This window comes from Rhinopithecus roxellana, chromosome 15 (genome assembly GCF_007565055.1).
Source record: "Rhinopithecus roxellana isolate Shanxi Qingling chromosome 15, ASM756505v1, whole genome shotgun sequence".
Classification (NCBI taxonomy): Eukaryota; Metazoa; Chordata; class Mammalia; order Primates; family Cercopithecidae; genus Rhinopithecus; species Rhinopithecus roxellana.
The window spans coordinates 79,562,656-79,580,081 of NC_044563.1; the positions used below are offsets into that span (position 1 = coordinate 79,562,656).

The 17,426-nt window shown below is 43.8% G+C and overlaps 1 protein-coding gene and 1 non-coding gene across 3 annotated transcripts in view; one reads left to right on the forward strand and one right to left on the reverse strand.

Annotated features, from left to right (window-relative positions):
* CBL (Cbl proto-oncogene) overlaps positions 1-14,691 on the forward strand; it is a 95,794-nt gene extending 81,103 nt beyond the window's left edge. For both annotated transcript variants that reach the window (XM_030918075.1, XM_030918076.1), the window contains 4 exons: positions 9,690-9,806; positions 10,157-10,254; positions 11,141-11,323; positions 12,284-14,691. In XM_030918075.1, coding sequence (XP_030773935.1) covers positions 9,690-9,806; positions 10,157-10,254; positions 11,141-11,323; positions 12,284-12,570 — 685 coding nt within the window. In that variant the 3' untranslated portion in view covers positions 12,571-14,691. The remainder of the gene's footprint in view (positions 1-9,689; positions 9,807-10,156; positions 10,255-11,140; positions 11,324-12,283) is intronic.
* LOC115893722 lies at positions 500-604 on the reverse strand. The gene has a single exon (XR_004053782.1). It is a non-coding gene; the product is annotated as a U6 spliceosomal RNA (small nuclear RNA).
* Positions 14,692-17,426: the final 2,735 nt, after the last annotated feature.

Sequence of the window (17,426 nt, forward strand, 5' to 3'; positions counted from 1 at the left end):
AATGTGATCAGAAACCATATTGTCAACTAGTTTATGGTAAAATTTGGTAATCTGTATCACCTTCAGTTCCTAAGAATGTGTATTTTGCAGTTTTTGGGTTGTAGCATTCTATGTAAGTTAATGAGGTCAAATTTGTTAATTGTGTTAAATCTTGTATCTCCCTAGAACCTTTTTTAAATCTCTCTGCTATTGGATAACTGAGAGGAGAATATTAAATTCTCCACCTATGACTGTGGTTTTTTCTTTTCCTTTTAGTTATATTTATTTGTGTTATCTGTATATTTAGCCTATGTAATTGGGGTACATAGAAACTTAGACTCTCTGATGCTAAATAAGTTTTTATTATAATCAAATATACCTCTTTTATTCTGTAATTCTGTTTCTTGCCTGCCTTAAGTCTGCTTTGCCATACATGAAAGTGGCTACATCACCTGTCTTTTAGTATTTGCATAACCTCTGTTTGTACCATTTCGCTCCTTCTATTCTTTTTTTTTTTTTTTTAAATGTGAAACGCTTGACGAACTTGTGTGTCATCCTTGTGTAGAGGCCATGGTAATCATCTCTCTATCGTTTCAGTTGTATGAGCTGCTGAAGTGAGCACAACTCCTTCTTTTTTTTTTTTTTTTTTTTTTTTTTTTGAGACGGAGTCTCGCTCTGTCGCCCAGGCTGGAGTGCAGTGGCCGGATCTCAGCTCACTGCAAGCTCCGCCTCCCGGGGTTACCGCCATTCTCCTGCCTCAGCCTCCCAGTAGCTGGGACTACAGGCGCCCGCCATCTCGCCCGGCTAGTTTTTTTTTTTTTGTATTTTTTTAGTAGAGACGGGGTTTCACAGTGTTAGCCAGGATGGTCTCGATCTCCTGACCTCGTGATCCGCCCGCCTCGGCCTCCCAAAGTGCTGGGATTACAGGCTTGAGCCACCGCGCCCGGCCAACTCCTTCTATTCTTTAATAGTTATCACGAGGTTCCATCATGCACTTTTGACTTTTGTTAGAGTTTTGTTTATTTATTTATTTAGAGATAGGGTCTTGATCTGTTGCCCAGGTTGGAGTGCAGAGACTCAATCATAGCTCACTGCAGCCTCAGCGTCCTAGGCTCAAGAGAACCTCCGGCCTCAGTCTCCTGAGTAACCGGGACTCCAGGCATTCACCATCATGCCCGGCTAAGTTTCAAATCTTTTATTTTTAGTAGAGACAAGGTCTAGCTGTGTTTCCCAGGCTGGTCTTGAACTACTGGTGTCAAGAGATCCTCCTGTCTCAGCTTCCTCAAATGCTGGGAATGCTGGGAAATACAGATGTGAGCCATCACAGCCAGCCTAGAGTGTATTTTTTTTTTTTTTTTTTTTTTTGAGACAGAGTCTCGCTCTGTGGCCTGGGCTGGAGTGCAGTGGCCGGATCTCGGCTCACTGCAAGCTCCGCCTCCCGGGTTCACGCCATTCTCCTGCTTCAGCCTCCCAAGTAGCTGGGACTACAGCTGCCCACCACCTCGCCCGGCTAGTTTTTTGTATTTTTTTTTTAGTAGAGACAGGGTTTCACCGGGTTAGCCAGGATGATCTCGATCTCCTAATCTCGTGATCCGCCTGTCTCGGCCTCCCAAAGTGCCCGGCCGAGTATATTTTAAGTCAGCATCTCTGTTTGTTGCCCAGGCTGGAGTGCAGTGGCGCAATCTCGGCTCACTATAGTCTAAACCTTCCAGGCTCAAATGATCCTCCTGCCTCAGCCTTCCAAGTAGCTGGGACCACAGATGCGCGCTACCACACTCAGCTAATTTTTGCATTTTTTTGTAGAGATGGGGTTTTGCCATGTTGCCCAGGCTGGTTTAGAACTTCTGGGCTCAAGTGATTTGCCCGCCTTGGCCTCCCAAAGTACAAGGATTATAGGCGAAAGCCACCGTGCCCAGCCCACTTTTAATTTTTTAAAAGGATACTTGGCTGTGCTTGGTGGCTCATGCCTGTAATCCCAGCACTTTGGGAGGCCGAAGCGGGCGGATCACGAGGTCAGGAGATCAAGACCATCGTGGCTAACACGGTGAATTCCCATCTCTACTAAAAATACAAGAAAATTAGCGGGCATGGTGGTGGGCTCCTGTAGTCCCAGCTACTTGGGAGGCTGAGTCAGGAGAATGGCATCAACCCAGGAAGTGGAGGTTGCAGTGACCCGAGATTGCGCCACTGCACTCCAGCCTGAGCGACAGAGCGAGACTCCGTCTTAAAAAACAACAACATTGGCCGGGCGCGGTGGCTCAAGCCTGTAATCCCAGCACTTTGGGAGGCCGAGACGGGCGATCACAAGGTCAGGAGATCGAGACCATCCTGGCTAACACTGTGAAACCCCGTCTCTACTAAAAAATACAAAAAACTAGCCGGGCGAGGTGGCAGGCGCCTGTAGTCCCAGCTACTTGGGAGGCTGAGGCAGGAGAATGGCGGGAACCCGGGAGGCGGAGCTTGCAGTGAGTTGAGATCCGGCCACTGCACTCCAGCCCCGGCGACAGAGTGAGACTCCGTCTCAAAACAACAACAACAACAACAACAACAACAACAACAACAACAACAACAAAAAACAGATACTTTCATTGAATACAGCATCTGTTTTTGTTTTGTTTTGTCTTGTCTTGTTTCAAGATGGAGTTTTGCTCTGTCACTCAGGCTGGAGTCCAGTGGCATGATCTCAGCTCACTGCAACCTCTGCCTCCTGGGTTCAAGTGAGTCTCCTGCCTCACCTCCCAAGTAGCTGGGATTACAGGTACACGCCACCCCACCCAGCTAATTTTTTTATTTTTATTTTATTTTTTGAGACGGAGTCTTGCTCTGTCGCCCGGGCTGGAGTGCAGTGGCCGGATCTCAGCTCACTGCAAGCTCCACCTCCCGGGTTTACGCCATTCTCCTGCCTCAGTCTCCTGAGTAGCTGAGACTACAGGCGCCCACCACTTCGCCGCCCGGCTAGATTTTTGTATTTTTTAGTAGAGACGGGGTTTCACCGTGTTGGCCAGGATGGTCTTGATCTCCTGACCTCAAGTGATCTGCCCACCTCGGCCTCCCAAAGTGCTGAGATTTATAGGCGTGAGCCACTGCACCTGGCCCAGTATAGCATCTGAACTGAAGCTACTTTCTTTTTCTTTTGCTTTTTTTTTTCGAGGGAGAATCTCATTCTGTCGCCCAGGCTGGAGTGCAGTGGCGCAGTTTTGGCTCACTGCAAGCTCCACCTCCCGGGTTCACGCCATTCTCCTGCCTCAGCCTCCCAAGTAGCTGGGACTACAGGTGCCTGCCACCGCGCCTGGCTAATTTTTTGTATTTTTAGTAGAGACGGGGTTTCACTGTGTTAGCCAGGATGGTCTCGATCTCCTGACCTCGTGATCCGCCCGCCTTGGCCTCCCAAAGTGTGGGGATTACAGGCGTGAGCCACTGCGCCTGGCCTAAAGCTATTTTCTTTCAGCAGTTTAAAAATAGCATTCCACTCTTTTTTGGCTTCCATCGTTTCTGTTGAGAACTAAGCTCTCAGCCTTAATGTTACTCCTTTAAAGGTAGTGTTTCTTGACTGTGAGTGATGGCTCACACCTGTAATCCCAACACTTTGGGAAGCCAAGGCAGGAGGATCGCTTGAGTCGAGTTTGAGACCAGTCTGGGCAACATAGTAAGACTCCCATCTTTACAAAAAATAAAAAGTCAGCCGGGCATGGTGGCACACGCCTATAGTCCCAGCTACTGTGGAGGCTGTTTGCTGGAGCCCAGGATGTTGAGGCTGCCGTGAGCTGTGATGGTACTACTTCACTCCAGCCTGGGTTACCGAGGAAGACCCGGTCTCAATAAAATAAATAAAATAAAATATAATATAATAAATAAAATAAAATAAAATAAAAATAAAGGCTGGATAAATAGGCCAGGTGCAGTGGCTCATGTCTGTAGCCTCAGCATTTTGGGAGGCCAAGACAAGCGGATTGCCTGAACTCGGGTTTGAGATCAGCTTGAGCAACATGGCAAAACCCTGTCTCTGTGAAAAAGATACAAAAAAATAGCTGGGCATGGTGGTGCACACCTGTGGTCCGAGCTGCTCAGGAGGCTGAAGTGGGCAGATTCCCTAAGCCTAGAAGGTCGAGGCTGTAGTGAGCCATGATTGTGCCACTGTACTCCAGCATGGGCAACACAGACCGTGTCTCAAAAAATAAAAATGTATATTAAAAAGAAAAACATAATGCTTCTTTTCCTAGGTACCTACAAAATGTTTTTTCCCCCCTCTGGTCCCAGCAGTTTTACTGTATCTTCCTCTGTGGTTTTCTTTGTATTTATCTTTTAATCCTTCATAAGTTTTTTTCTTCTTCTTCTTTTTTTTAAAGACGGAGTCTCACTCTGTCACCCAGGCTGGAATACAATGCTGTGATCTCAGCTCACTGCAACCTCTGCCTCCCAGGTTTAAGCAGTTCTCCCACCTTAGCCAAGTAGCTGGGATTTTAGGCATTTTTGTATTTTTAGTAGAGATGGGGTTTCACCATTTTGGCCAGGCTGGTCTTGAATTCCTAATGTCAAGTGATTCACCTGCCTCAGTCTCCCAAAGTGCTAGGATTACAGGCATGAGCCACTGCACCCTGACCTCCTTTTCTTTTTCAAACACTAACTGGAACCAAGCCTTCGTAAGTTTGGTAAAGTTTATTTAGTTTGTGATATTTTTAATCAGTTTTAGGACATCGTCAGCCAGTTTTTCTGAAAACAGACTGAATATTGCAGTCCCTCTTTGTCCTCTTCTTCTGGGACTACCTTTTCCGGAATGTTAGACCTTTTCACTATGTCTCTGAGAGCTCTTATGCTGATATCTTTTTTTTTTTTCCCCATTGTTTTTCTCTGCATACTTTATTTTCTTTGATTTTTTAATTTTTTCAGCCTCCTTAGTAACTGGGACTATAGGTGTGTACCACCACACCCAGCTAATTTTTGTATTTTGTGTGCATACAGGGTTTTGCTGTGTTGTCCAGTTGTATTTTTAGATACAGATGCTCCTCAACTTAAGATGGGGTTATGTCCCGGTAAACCCATTGTAAGTTGAAAGTACATTTTGACTTATAGTATTTTTGACTGGGTTTATCCAGATACTGCTCCATTGTAAGTAGAGAAGTGTATTGAATGTTTATTACTTTTGCACCATTGTAAAGTTGAAAAATCATAAGTTGGGTACTGTGTTGTATTTTTAAGTTCTAGTGCTTCCATGTGATTTTTAAAAATGTATCGATTCTATCCTTTTTTTTTTTTTCTTTTTCTTTTTCTTTTTTTTTTTTTTTTTTTGAGACGGAGTCTCGCTCTGTCGCCCAGGCTGGAGTGCAGTGGCCGGATCTCAGCTCACTGCAAGCTCCGCCTCCCAGGTTCACGCCATTCTCCTGCCTCAGCCTCCGGAGTAGCTGGGACTACAGGCGCCCGCCAGGTCGCCCGGCTAGTTTTTTGTATTTTTAGTAGAGACAGGGTTTCACCATGTTAGCCAGGGTGGTCTTGATCTCCTGACCTCGTGATCCGCCCGTCTCGGCCTCCCAAAGTGCTGGGATTACAGGCTTGAGCCACCGCGCCCGGCCTCTTCTTTTTCTTTTTTGAGACGGAGTCTTGCTCTGTCACCCGGGTTGGAGTGCAGTGGTGCAGTCTTGGCTCTCTGCAAGCTCTGCCTCCCAGGTTGAAGCGATTCTCCTGCCTCAGCCTCCCGAGTAGCTAGGATTACAAGCATGTGCCACCACCACGTCTGGCTAATTTTTGTATTTTTAGTAGAGACAGGGTTTCACCGTGTTGGCCAGGCTGGTCTTGAATTCCTGACCTCAGGTGATCCACCCGCCTCAGCCTCCCAAAGGAATGCGATTACAGACGTGAACCAGCGTGCCCATCCCATCTTCTTTTTTTATTAAACAAATAAATTATTATTTTAATGGCCATATATAACTCCAACTCTGCCCAGCTTGGCAAGACAGCCAAAATATCTATTTAGCTTTTCGATTGCTGCTTTCTGCTTGTTTTCTCAAAATCTAGCCCCATGCATAAACAGTTGAGGGATTTGCAATAGCTCTAGGGAAAATTGCTGGCATTGCAGGTATACTTCTCTACTCTTCCTTTCTCTATACTTTTTGGTCCCTCATAACTTGACTGTCATTGTACCCCAACATTTCTGTCTCCTCTTAGTCTGTTTTCTGTTGTTATAACAGAATACCTGAGATTAAGTAATTTATAAAGAAGAGAAGTTTGTATTTAGCCCATGCTTTTGGAAGCTGGAATGTTGAAAAGCATGGCGCTGACATGGTGAGGGCCTTCCTGCTACCTTGTAACAAGGCATCAGCATGTGAAGATGGTAACTAAGTTTCCAACACATGAAATTGGGGGACACATTTATATCGTAGCATTCTCAGCAGCCCATTGAGACTACTTTAAACCCCTAGTTCAAAGCCCCTAATACAGGGCTTACTCTAATGTATTCTTTCTTAAATCTTAGCCTGTTAAGTCATGGCTGCCTGGTTGCTCTCCAGCGTCTTCTTTCTTTTGAAGTATATATTGCCAACATGCTTTGTGAGAAGGAGGTTCAATTATATATTTTATGGACTTTATTAACAGAGAATTATAATTAAAAATGTTTTAAGTCAGGCGCAGTGGCTCACACCTGTAATCCCAGCACTTTGGGAGGCCAAGGTGGGTGGATCACTTGAGGTTAGGAGTTCGAGACCAGCCTGGCCAACATGGTGAAACCCTGTGTCTACTAAAAACACAAAAATTAGCTGAGTGTGGTGGCAGGCGCCTGTACCACCAGCTACTTGGGAGGCTGAGGCAGGAGAGTCAGTTGAATACGGGAAGTAGAGGTTTCAGTGAGCCGAGATCGCGCCATTGCGCTCCAGCCTGGACGACAGAATGAGACTCCGTCTCCAAAAAAAAAAATGTATTGCCTTTTTAATGGCCCTTTTTACAAAAATAATACATGTTAACTAAAATTTAGAAAATACAGGTAAGCAGGCTGGGCGCAGTGGCTCATTCCTGTCATCCCAGCAGTTTGGGAGGCCGAGGCTGGTGGATCACGAGGTTGAGATTGAGACCATCCTGGCCAACATGGTGAAACCCTGTCTCTACTAAAAATACAAAAATTAGCTGGGTGTGGTGGCATGTGGCTGTGGTCTCAGCTGCTTGGTAGGCTGAGGCAGGAGAATCGCTTGAACCTGGGAGGCGGAGGTTGCAGTGAGCCAAGACTGCGCCACTGCACTCCAGCCCGGTGACAGAGTGAGACTCTGTCTCAAAAAGAAAAAAAAAAAGAAAAAGGAAATACAGGTAAGCAACACTGAAGAAATAAGTGGTATCTATAATCTTACTACCTAGAATCAGACAGTAGTTAGCAATTTGATACATGTTCATTGCCATTCTTTCTTGTATGAAATTATATTGTCATTGCTGGTTTTCACTAGAAATATCTTGAACATCTTTGCATGTTATTACATATTCTATTGCAATGATTTTCAAATTATTTCACATGATTATACATCAGTGTAACTAAAGTGGAATCTCAGTTTGTAAAATAGGTAAGAACAGATCTATTGTAGTAGAAGCAGCGGTAGGCTTCTGTGGTTCCTGCTTGGAACCTCTAAGGCACTTGGGGACACAGTTGTGTGGCTCAGTATTTATTCAGTACATTATTATTTAGTATTTAAGTTATTGCGTAATTTTCTAGCATTATAAATAATGCTGCAATGAATGTTCTTGATGGTTTCCTTAGGGAAAATTCTCAGAAATGGAGTTTCTGAGACCAAGAGTATGCGTGTTTGGTAAATACTTTTGTTGAATTACACAACAGAAACGTATCAATTCCTTATTTCTACAGCTGTGTAACAAAGTACCCATTCATTTCCCTACACCTTCACTGACACAATGTGGCCAAATACCACATTAAGAACAAACTAGGGGCCGGGCGTGGTGGCTCAAGCCTGTAATCCCAGCACTTTGGGAGGCCGAGACGGGCAGATCATGAGGTCAGGAGATCGAGACCATCCTGGCTAACACGGTGAAACCCCGTCTCTACTAAAAATACAAAAAAACTAGCCGGGCGAGGTGGCAGGCGCCTGTAGTCCCAGCTACTCGGGAGGCTGAGGCAGGAGAATGGCGGAAACCGGGGAGGCGGAGCTTGCAGTGAGCCGAGATCCGGCCACTGCACTCCAGCCTGGGTGACAGAGCGAGACTCCGTCTCAAAAAAAAAAAAAAAAAAAAAAAAAAAAGAACAAACTAGGGCTGGGTGGGGTGGCTCAGGCCTGTAATCCTAGCATTTTGGGAGACTGGAGCGGGAGGATCAGTTGAACCCAAAAGTTTAAGACCAGCCTGGGCAACATAGTAAGACTCTGTCTCTACAAAAAAAAATTTTTTTTTTAAATTAGCCTAGTGTTGTGGCACATGCCTGTAGTCCCACCTACTGAGGAGGCTGAGGCGGGAGGATCACTTGAGCCCGGGAGATTGAGGCTGCAGTGGGTTGTCATCGTGCTACTGTGCTCCAGCGAAAAATCTAGGTGTTTCTTTGTTAATATGGATTGTCCTCCCGCCATCTCATTTTATTGTGAAAAATTACAAAGATGGTAGAGGTGAAAGAATTTTACAGTGAACACCCATATACTGATCACCTGGATTCTACTTTTAGCATTTTATTATATTTGTCTTATCAAACTATATGTCTGTCTTTTGATGTTTTCAAAGTAAATTGTAGATACCAGTACGTTTCTGCCTCAGAACTTCAGCATGCATTGCACAAATCTTAAGTGGATATTTGCCATTAACGGCAAAAAAACACAATTACTTTTGCACCACCCTAATAAAAGTAACATGTAGACATAAGAAAAAAGCTCAAGTGAGATTAAAGGGGACTTTTATGTTCTGTGTTAAGTTTCTATAGCACTTACATGTGTTGCTTTTATAATTAGGAAAACTAAACATCAGGCAGACAAATAAATGAAAGAGATGCTCCTTGTAGCGTCTTTGGGATATGCAAAAGTAATATAAAGAGGAAGGGAGGAGAAACAAATTCACACTGCAAGAAGTAGGTTTTTGTGTGTTTTTTCCCCTACAATTTGGTGGGGTGTTTTTGTATTTCTTGGGAGTTTTTTTGTTTCATTTCATGGGGTGGCAGAAGTCTTGTTTCCAAAGTTTCTGGGTGAAGTTACATGTGGGTGTAACAGCCAGATCCTTGATGTGGGAATCGGTAGATCTGGGATCTAGCCTCAGAATTTATGCTAACTGCCAGGTCACTTTCTCTCTCTGTATTTTAAATTTTTCTTATACAAAACAAGGAGTTTGAGAAAGCTTTTGACAAGCTATGCATTCCTTGAAACCATAGGTAGAGTTTAGAATTGGAATTTAGTGTACAGTTCTAACATATTGTCAGAAAAAATCTTGCTGTTTCTCTAACTCTAGGGCCTGGGACTCTATAATGAAACTTCTGTGGGGATTAGGACCAACCGGTGTCTCAGGTGATTAGCCCAGTATATCACCTCGGAAGCATAAAAGCTGCACCTTTGGTCAGTTGAAAGTGACATTTTTAGTTAGTGTGCTTTTGCTAATTACCTGTCTTGGTCAGTAGAAATAATAGTTCCCTAGGTGGCAAGTGTTTTGCTCTGTACAATTTGAGTTATGTCTGTTTTTAAGCCACTTATTTTATACTTCAAAGTTTACCAGTTTGTTACTTCTTTTTCTGCTTTTTATTCTTCATCTTCCAGACCTCTTCCTGTGCCAAAACTGCCACCTGGGGAGCAGTGTGAGGGTGAAGAGGACACAGAGTACATGACTCCCTCCTCCAGGCCTCTACGGCCTTTGGATACATCCCAGAGTTCACGGTAGGTTCCCAACAACCCTGTTTTGGGCCATATACCTCTATGCGGGTAATTGCCACCCTTCACCTGCTTGGCTTGCTGCCTGCACATAGTGTTATCCAGTCAGATTAAAGCAGAAAGATAAATCTAGCCCTTCATGGTTTAAGCCTTTTGTAGCTGTAGGTAATTGCACTTATGTTTTCTCAGCAACATGACAACCTCAAAAACACAGACACCTGTAACTTGCCGAAAGAGTCATCAACCTTAATAACATTTATTAGTGATACTGGCAAAAGGAGGAGCTTAATCTTCATAAGTTTATAGATAACAGTTCTGTTTCCAAAGATCATTATGGCACTTTCCTTCTGGTTCAGAGCATGTGATTGCGACCAGCAGATTGATACCTGTACGTATGAAGCAATGTATAATATTCAGTCCCAGGCGCCATCTGTCACCGAGAGCAGCACCTTTGGTAAGTAGCCATTCTGCTACTTTAAAAGTCATTGATATATCATAGGAATGAACATGTATTATTTAGCAATTGAGATAGCTTGATCTAAGCTGAAAATTCTTCTGTAGCTGGGACTACAAGTATGTGCCACCATGCCTGGCCAATTTTTGTATTTTTAGTAGAGATGGGGTTTCACTGTGTTGGCCAGGCTGGTGTTGAACTCCTGACCTCAGGTGATCCACCACTCCCAAAGCGCTTAGATTACCGGCATGAGCCACCATGCCAAGACAAAGCTGAAAATTATTTTCATTAATCTTTGGCAAAATGATCCATGGCAAAATAAAGGAGTAAAGTATCCCCATTCCTTTATTTCCTACTCACACTGCTGGTTCCTCTTGTGCTTTTCTTTGTCCTTTCAGGGCCTAGAGACATTTGTGTTCTATACCCTGGACCTGTAAGCTCCTTTTCATTCTCATTGAATTGATGAAATTCTTTTCTGTGGGGGTGGTGAACACTCAATTCCCATGTTCACTAGCCTACCAGATTGAAAGTTCAAGAAGCCTGCTCTCACAGGACCTTCTGCTGATCTTCCAAGGTGGAATGTGGATAGAATTGTTTATTGAATGCTCTGAGATGACGTTCGAGTCATTGGCATCAGTGGCTATTAACCTTGTCAAGAATAACCTTTGGCATGTTCAAAAATGAAAGCTGAAGTGTTGGTGCAGATTTTGTTTTCTATTTTTATCTCTGTTTACATGGTGTTTGGCCCACAGTAGACAATCAGTAACTGTTCGTTGAACGAGATAAATGATTGCATACATGCAAAAATGAGTGGATGCCCTTATATTGAAATGTATTAGAAGATGAAGTGTGTCAGAAGAAGATCACCTCACTGATTTTTCTCCAGGTGAAGGGAGTTTGGCTGCAGCCCATGCCAACACTGGCCCCGAGGAGCCAGAAAATGAGGATGATGGGTATGATGTCCCTAAGCCACCTGTGCCGGCCGTACTGGCCCGCCGGACTCTGTCAGATATCTCTAATGCCAGCTCCTCCTTTGGCTGGTTGTCTCTGGATGGTGATCCCACAACAAGTGAGTCTCCAGGCTACTTTGGGTTTGTCCTGAATGGCAGTATGGCCTGCATGTTTATATTGAAAGGGAGATGACCTTCTCTGGTGACAGTCAGTATGTGGATGTAGTAGGCTAAACATTATGTCTAAATGGGAGGAAAGTCCTAAGTTAGGAAGTTAGACTGTAGTCAGACTCTCTAGGATGTTTGCACTTAGAAAAGAGGTCGTTCCTTAAACTCTGGCTCTTCTTATGTTAGGGGTAGGTAGGATTTATAGTTTTTCTGAGTATGCCTTATGACACTGGTAATTAGGTTTGATGACTCAGACCACACATTCCTTTTTCCTGGGCTCTGTTCCATTGGAAAGGAGGTGTGCTGGCTCTGGAACACACACTGAATGGGCCTGGAGCCAGCCCATGTTGGGCCTTGATTGTTGGAGGCTGCTCTTCTTGCACCTGTGGCTGCCTGGTAGGGCAGCAGCCAGAGTTGCTGTCACTTTGGAAATTGAAGACAGCCTTCAGGACAGACAGCTGGTGAGAAAGAATACAGCCTTCGGTTGCCCAGACGAGCAGTGATCCCCACTCAGCCTTGGCTAATGCTTCTTTATTGCAACTTATATCTCTCTTTTTCCTTATTTGTAGAAGACGAAGTTTAGTATCTTCTCTGGTCCTCTCAGAATTAAAACAGACAATTACATGTGCAGAAACATGTTGCTTAGTGTCAAGTGTGATGCAGTTGTTTATGACTGCAGTGGTTATTGTTTGTAGAACAGGTGCATGGTATATTTAGAAGGTTGTTTTTATTGTGATAAGGAGGAGGCTATATCTTAAAACCCTTGAACCTGTAAAACCTAGCCTTGTGGCTGAAGAGCACATGTACCCAATTTACAGGAAGTCAATAATATCTTGATATTAGCACATTTTTATTGCTCTCGTTAAATGAGGATTTCCCCAGATTTGCAAATATTTTTTTTCCTATTCTAGATGTCACTGAAGGTTCCCAAGTTCCCGAGAGACCTCCTAAACCATTCCCTCGGAGAATCAACTCTGAACGGAAAGCTGGCAGCTGGCAGCAAGGTAGTGGTGCTGCCGCCTCTGCTGCCACCACCTCGCCTCAGCTCTCCAGTGAGATTGAGAACCTCATGAGTCAGGGGTACTCCTACCAGGACATCCAGAAAGCTTTGGTCATTGCCCAGAACAACATCGAGATGGCCAAAAACATCCTCCGGGAATTTGTTTCCATTTCTTCTCCTGCCCATGTAGCTACCTAGCACACCACCTCCCTGCTGCAGGTTTAGAGGACCAGTGAGTTGGGAGTTATTACTGAAGTAGCACCTAGAAGGGCAGGAGTTCCTTTGGTGACTTCACAGTGAAGTCTTGCCCTCTCTGTCGGGTATCACATCAGTGGTTCCAAGATTTCAAAGCAGTGAAATGAAAATGGAGCAGCTAGTATGTTTTATTATTTTATGGGTCTTGAGAGTGCATTTGAAGGTGTCCTTCAGTTCCCACATAAAGAGAGTGTGGACTTTATTACATGATAACCTACCTGGGGAACAGCCCAGAAAGCTGTAGAACAAATATTTTGCTGGAAATCCTAATTGAGGACTTAAGACTTCCTGGGTTAAGGATGTGGCCGTGTGTGTGTCTGTCTGCCTGTGGTTGTGTGTGTCCTTGTGATTATAAGATTAACCTGCTGTGTGTGTTAATTCCAGGCAGGGAATTAGCACAAAAGGTTTAGGAAGGAATCTTTTTTAAAGACTTCCATCTACTGTGGTATTATACCCAAGCCTAGTGTGTATTACAACTTCAACACTCCCCTTTGGCTTATATCATGTGCATAGCTAAAGTCTTCTATTTTTAGAACACCCTCAGTCTGTTCTTTCCCCATCAACTCCTTCCTCATCCTTCTTGGTGTTCTGTCATTGGCCATGGGCTTGCTATGACCAGCCTTACTGAGGCCAAGCAGCTTATGGGTTGTTCTTTATTGTGTGTGACGGTACTGGTTTGTTTGGTAGATAAGTGGGAGGAAAAGTACTGTTGCTACACTATTATAGTCATGTTTGATACTAGCAGCTAACACTGGTCACTCCAAAGCACTGTTTCTATAGGAACATTGAATCTATTAAGATGTTTTGATTATCCTAATTATATAATGACCGATTTGAGATAGAGGCCTTTAAATACATTCCATGCCCTCCCCAGAAAATCGTCTGTGGGAGTCAGTTGCCTTGGTGCCAGGTGTGTGTTCTGATGTAGGTCATGAGTCCTTCTACTTAATGGGAAGGGAAGAACATTTGTTTCCAGGATGACTTTCTGGCCAGAGTACCATAAAGCTTTTAGGAAGCTTCGTTCACATGCTATTTAAATGCACAAAATAGACAGTAAGGATTTATCTGTTCAGTTTTTTTTCCCAGTGAATTAATTTCAGCTTATATGGGTGTCTTCATTTGAACATGAGGAATATTAGGTTAGATTTTCAGCAGTGGTTTTTTTCCTTTGCCCTTTAAGGAGTGGGGATAATGCCCATGGTGGCCCAGCCTCTTGCAGATAGCACCTTCCCTGCATTGCTTCCTCCCGATGATGTCGTTTCTTTCTTGTGCCTGTGGCTTTGGGAGTGTAACATCTCTTTCCTCCTTTCCTTCCCTTTTCCTCTTCACCTGAGGTCCTCAATACTCTCTGTAATTACTGTGTTCTTCACAGTAAGTAGACATCATTCAGTGAATAAATTACTGTAGTCAAAGACAATATGGGCTGGCAGTTTGTGTAATTGCAGGTTCATAAAGAAGATTGAGAGTCCAGTTTGGAGAACCATTAGTCAGTTCCTTTATATGCTGATAAATGATCCCTCGAGTTCAGTTAGTATTCTGTCCAGAGTGTTTTGCTGACTTTCTTAGCAGTGTATAACCTTTCTCCACGTCAGAAGCAAGCCTGCTCTTTGATAAATATGTCTTCCTGAAAATCTAAATCATGCTTTTGTCTTTAGATCTAGACAGAAATGACCCTCCTTGGATCAGTCTTTTTTCTAGTCTTATCATCTTTGGAACTAAAACTTGTTCTAACTCCTCTCTTGGCATTCAGCTACTCCTGAATCTTTTGGGTTTATCCTCTGGCCTCAGAGCCATTTATGTCCCCAGAGTAGGCAGTACAGGACCTCGTGTTGATTTGCCGTGGTTACTCAGTATCTTCTCTACATGGCATAAAGCGGCAAAACCCACCATTAGATGAGGTAGTCCTGAATTGAGGTGGAGTGGGGCAGAGGAAAATGGCAGTGAATATCAAACAGTAGACTGCCATCAGCTTCTAACAGCCAGTATGTATACTGTTTCATTTTGAGGTAATGTTCAGTTTTGCATTTTGTTCAAATATTGAAGGCCTAGACAAAGAACTAGAAAGAAAACGGCGGCAGTTTCCAGTCCCGTCCATGTGGTAATTTTCCTTTATCTGCAGATACTGCCCATAGTCTCAAGATCTCTTCAGAAGACAAAGCACTGGCTATATATCTTTTGCCTTTTCCATGCATCTAAATCTTTTCTGGAAATTACTGTCCCTACTGTGTAGGCTCAGGGCAGTCTCGACTTTTCCTTTTTTGAGTCCCGTGTGGCTCTTTGAATCCGCATGAAACTGAGGCTCCAGCTCCGTGTGTTGTGCCTGTGTCCCATCGATGGGCTGGGGTGTTAGTTGGTCACGGGTATCTGCCAGCATTCAAGGTTTTGGATTATTTTGTGAGGATCTTTCCTTTGACTGGGTGCCCTGAGGACACACCTGGGTCTGTGCCTGAGATTGCCAGGCAAGATTAAGGAAAGTTTTCATGTGGCTTTTGTTTTGAGATTATTGTCAAAAGCTTAATTTCTTTTTTTTTTTTTTTTTTTTTGAGATGGAGTCTTGCTCATCACCCAGGCTGGAGTGTAGTGGCGTGATCTCGGCTCACTGCAAGCTCCGCCTCCCGGGTTCACACCATTCTCCTGTCTCAGCCTCCCGAGTAGCTGGGACTACAGGCGCCTGCCAACGCGCCCGGCTAATTTTTTTTTGTATTTTTAGCAGAGACGGGATTTCACCGTCTTAGCCAGGATGGTCTCGATCTCCTGACCTTGTGATCCGCCCGCCTCGGCCTCCCAAAGTGCTGGGATTACAGGCGTGAGCCACCGCGCCTGGCCCAAAAGCTTAATTTCTTATATTTTCTGTTGACTAAGGCACCAGTAATCCATTCTTCACCCTCCATTTGTATGGAAATTTAAAATTCTTTGGCTTTGCTCTGAATTTAATTAAAACTGCCTTTTATGAACAGACTTCGAGTTTTGCCATTTTTGGCAAGCTCTTCCCCTTGTCCTTTCCTAGTGGCTGATAAAGTAAAAAAACGCACAACACTTTGTTCTCCTTTTTCTCATATTCATTGGGCTGTTGTATTCAGCCCAGTTTCATGCTTTCCCTGTGTCTTCACGGGTTGCTTTCCAAGCTGCCTTGTTGCTGGGTTTGCTGCTCTGCAGCAACCACAACTGGACCTTTGCAGCTGCCCCCATGTTCCTTCCACTAAAGTAGAGGGTTCTTTAAATGGAAAAACCTGTGGACTCTTAATATACCTCCCTTTAGTTAATACGCCAGGCAGCTTCTCATCTCAGCATTTACCTGTTAATATTTTTGTGAATAGTGCTCTCTACCTGTGGGTGGCCGCTCTCTTCCACTTGTCGTCTCCCCCCAGCCCCACTCTACATAATCTGCCATTCTTTTCCCTTTCTCTTCTTACACAGACCCTCATTACCGGGGCCCAAGATGTGGGATAGTACTGTTAGTATTACTTAGCTATCTTGTAGATTTAAAAGATTTCTGGTTAAGGGAGGTGGGGGTCACTGTTCATGACTCTTAAAATATATGTTTTCTGTGTAGAAAAGTAAGATGTGTTTATGGTCCCAAACAGTCAATTGACAAATTTTTATAACAAAACTTCCTTGTAAAAACTAGGGATCACCTATATATTTCCTTTAAGATCTAGTTCTTTTTGTAGGTGTTCAGCAATGGTGATAAAGCAGAATATTCTCCTACCTCACATCATGAAAATCAGAAGATTATAGGCCTTCTCAAACTATAAGTCCCTCTTCTTGCCATTGGCCTTTCTGACTCTGGAATGACCACTGTTCGTTGAAAAATAGTTTTCTGACTATTGGCCTGGCTCTAACAGTTTGTTTGTTCATCCAGCAAATGTTTGAGTGATGACCATGTGCCAGAAATGTCAGGCATTTGTCCTTCCCTTGGTATCACATAGTAGTTTACTAATGTTTGAGGGATTGTACTTGGACTGTCATAGCCTCTGCATTTGACCTTAAAATAGCTCTTCCCAGTAAGATTGTGCGATTTTTATTCACGGCTCTTTCATGTAGACTTACCTTTCCTTATAGAGCTGTCCTGATTAATAGCAGGCCAAGACTCTCCCATTATCCCCTGTTGTCTCCTATAGCTTTGATAATGCCTGGGAGATTCCTTGATGTAAGTCGCATGGAGAGCGACTGTTTTTATGTTGGAATTTGTTCCAACATAATTAGAATCTGTTTGGCAAGTTGAAAGGTAAGTTGGCTCAGAGTTGCACAGTAGGGCATTAAATGTTTAGGCAAAGCATCTGTCCACACTCCGCTTTCCAATCTAGTGCCTTCCTTGAACTTTTTCCTGAGCTGCTATGTCCCTAATCCCCCTTGTTGGGAGGATTTTCATATCACCCTTCTGAGACCTGTCACCATGTCCTGTACTATTTGGAATTGGTTTTCCAGTCTTTCAACAACCTTTGCAGCTAACTTTATGTTTTAGAAGGGCTGGAGGTGTGGGCGCTATCTTTGGGTCTCAGGACCCAAAGATCCTTTGGTCAGTTGTTTGGTCTTCCAAGAGCCAGACATTAATACAGATTGAACTCCATCAGTCCCCTAATTGTCAGCCTTTACCTCCCTCTCAGAGCAAGGAATTTAGGGATTCTAAAGCTTAGTGTCCATACATCATTCTGCCAGACCTTAGAGCTTTAGAAGCTCAATCTAAAGTACTCTAACTCAGCGTAAACTATTACTGTCACTCTCTTGAACTCAGTCTCCATGAGCAGTCTTTTGTTAGAAATACGTAGAACTGCTTAATGCCTAGAGGGTAGTGGATA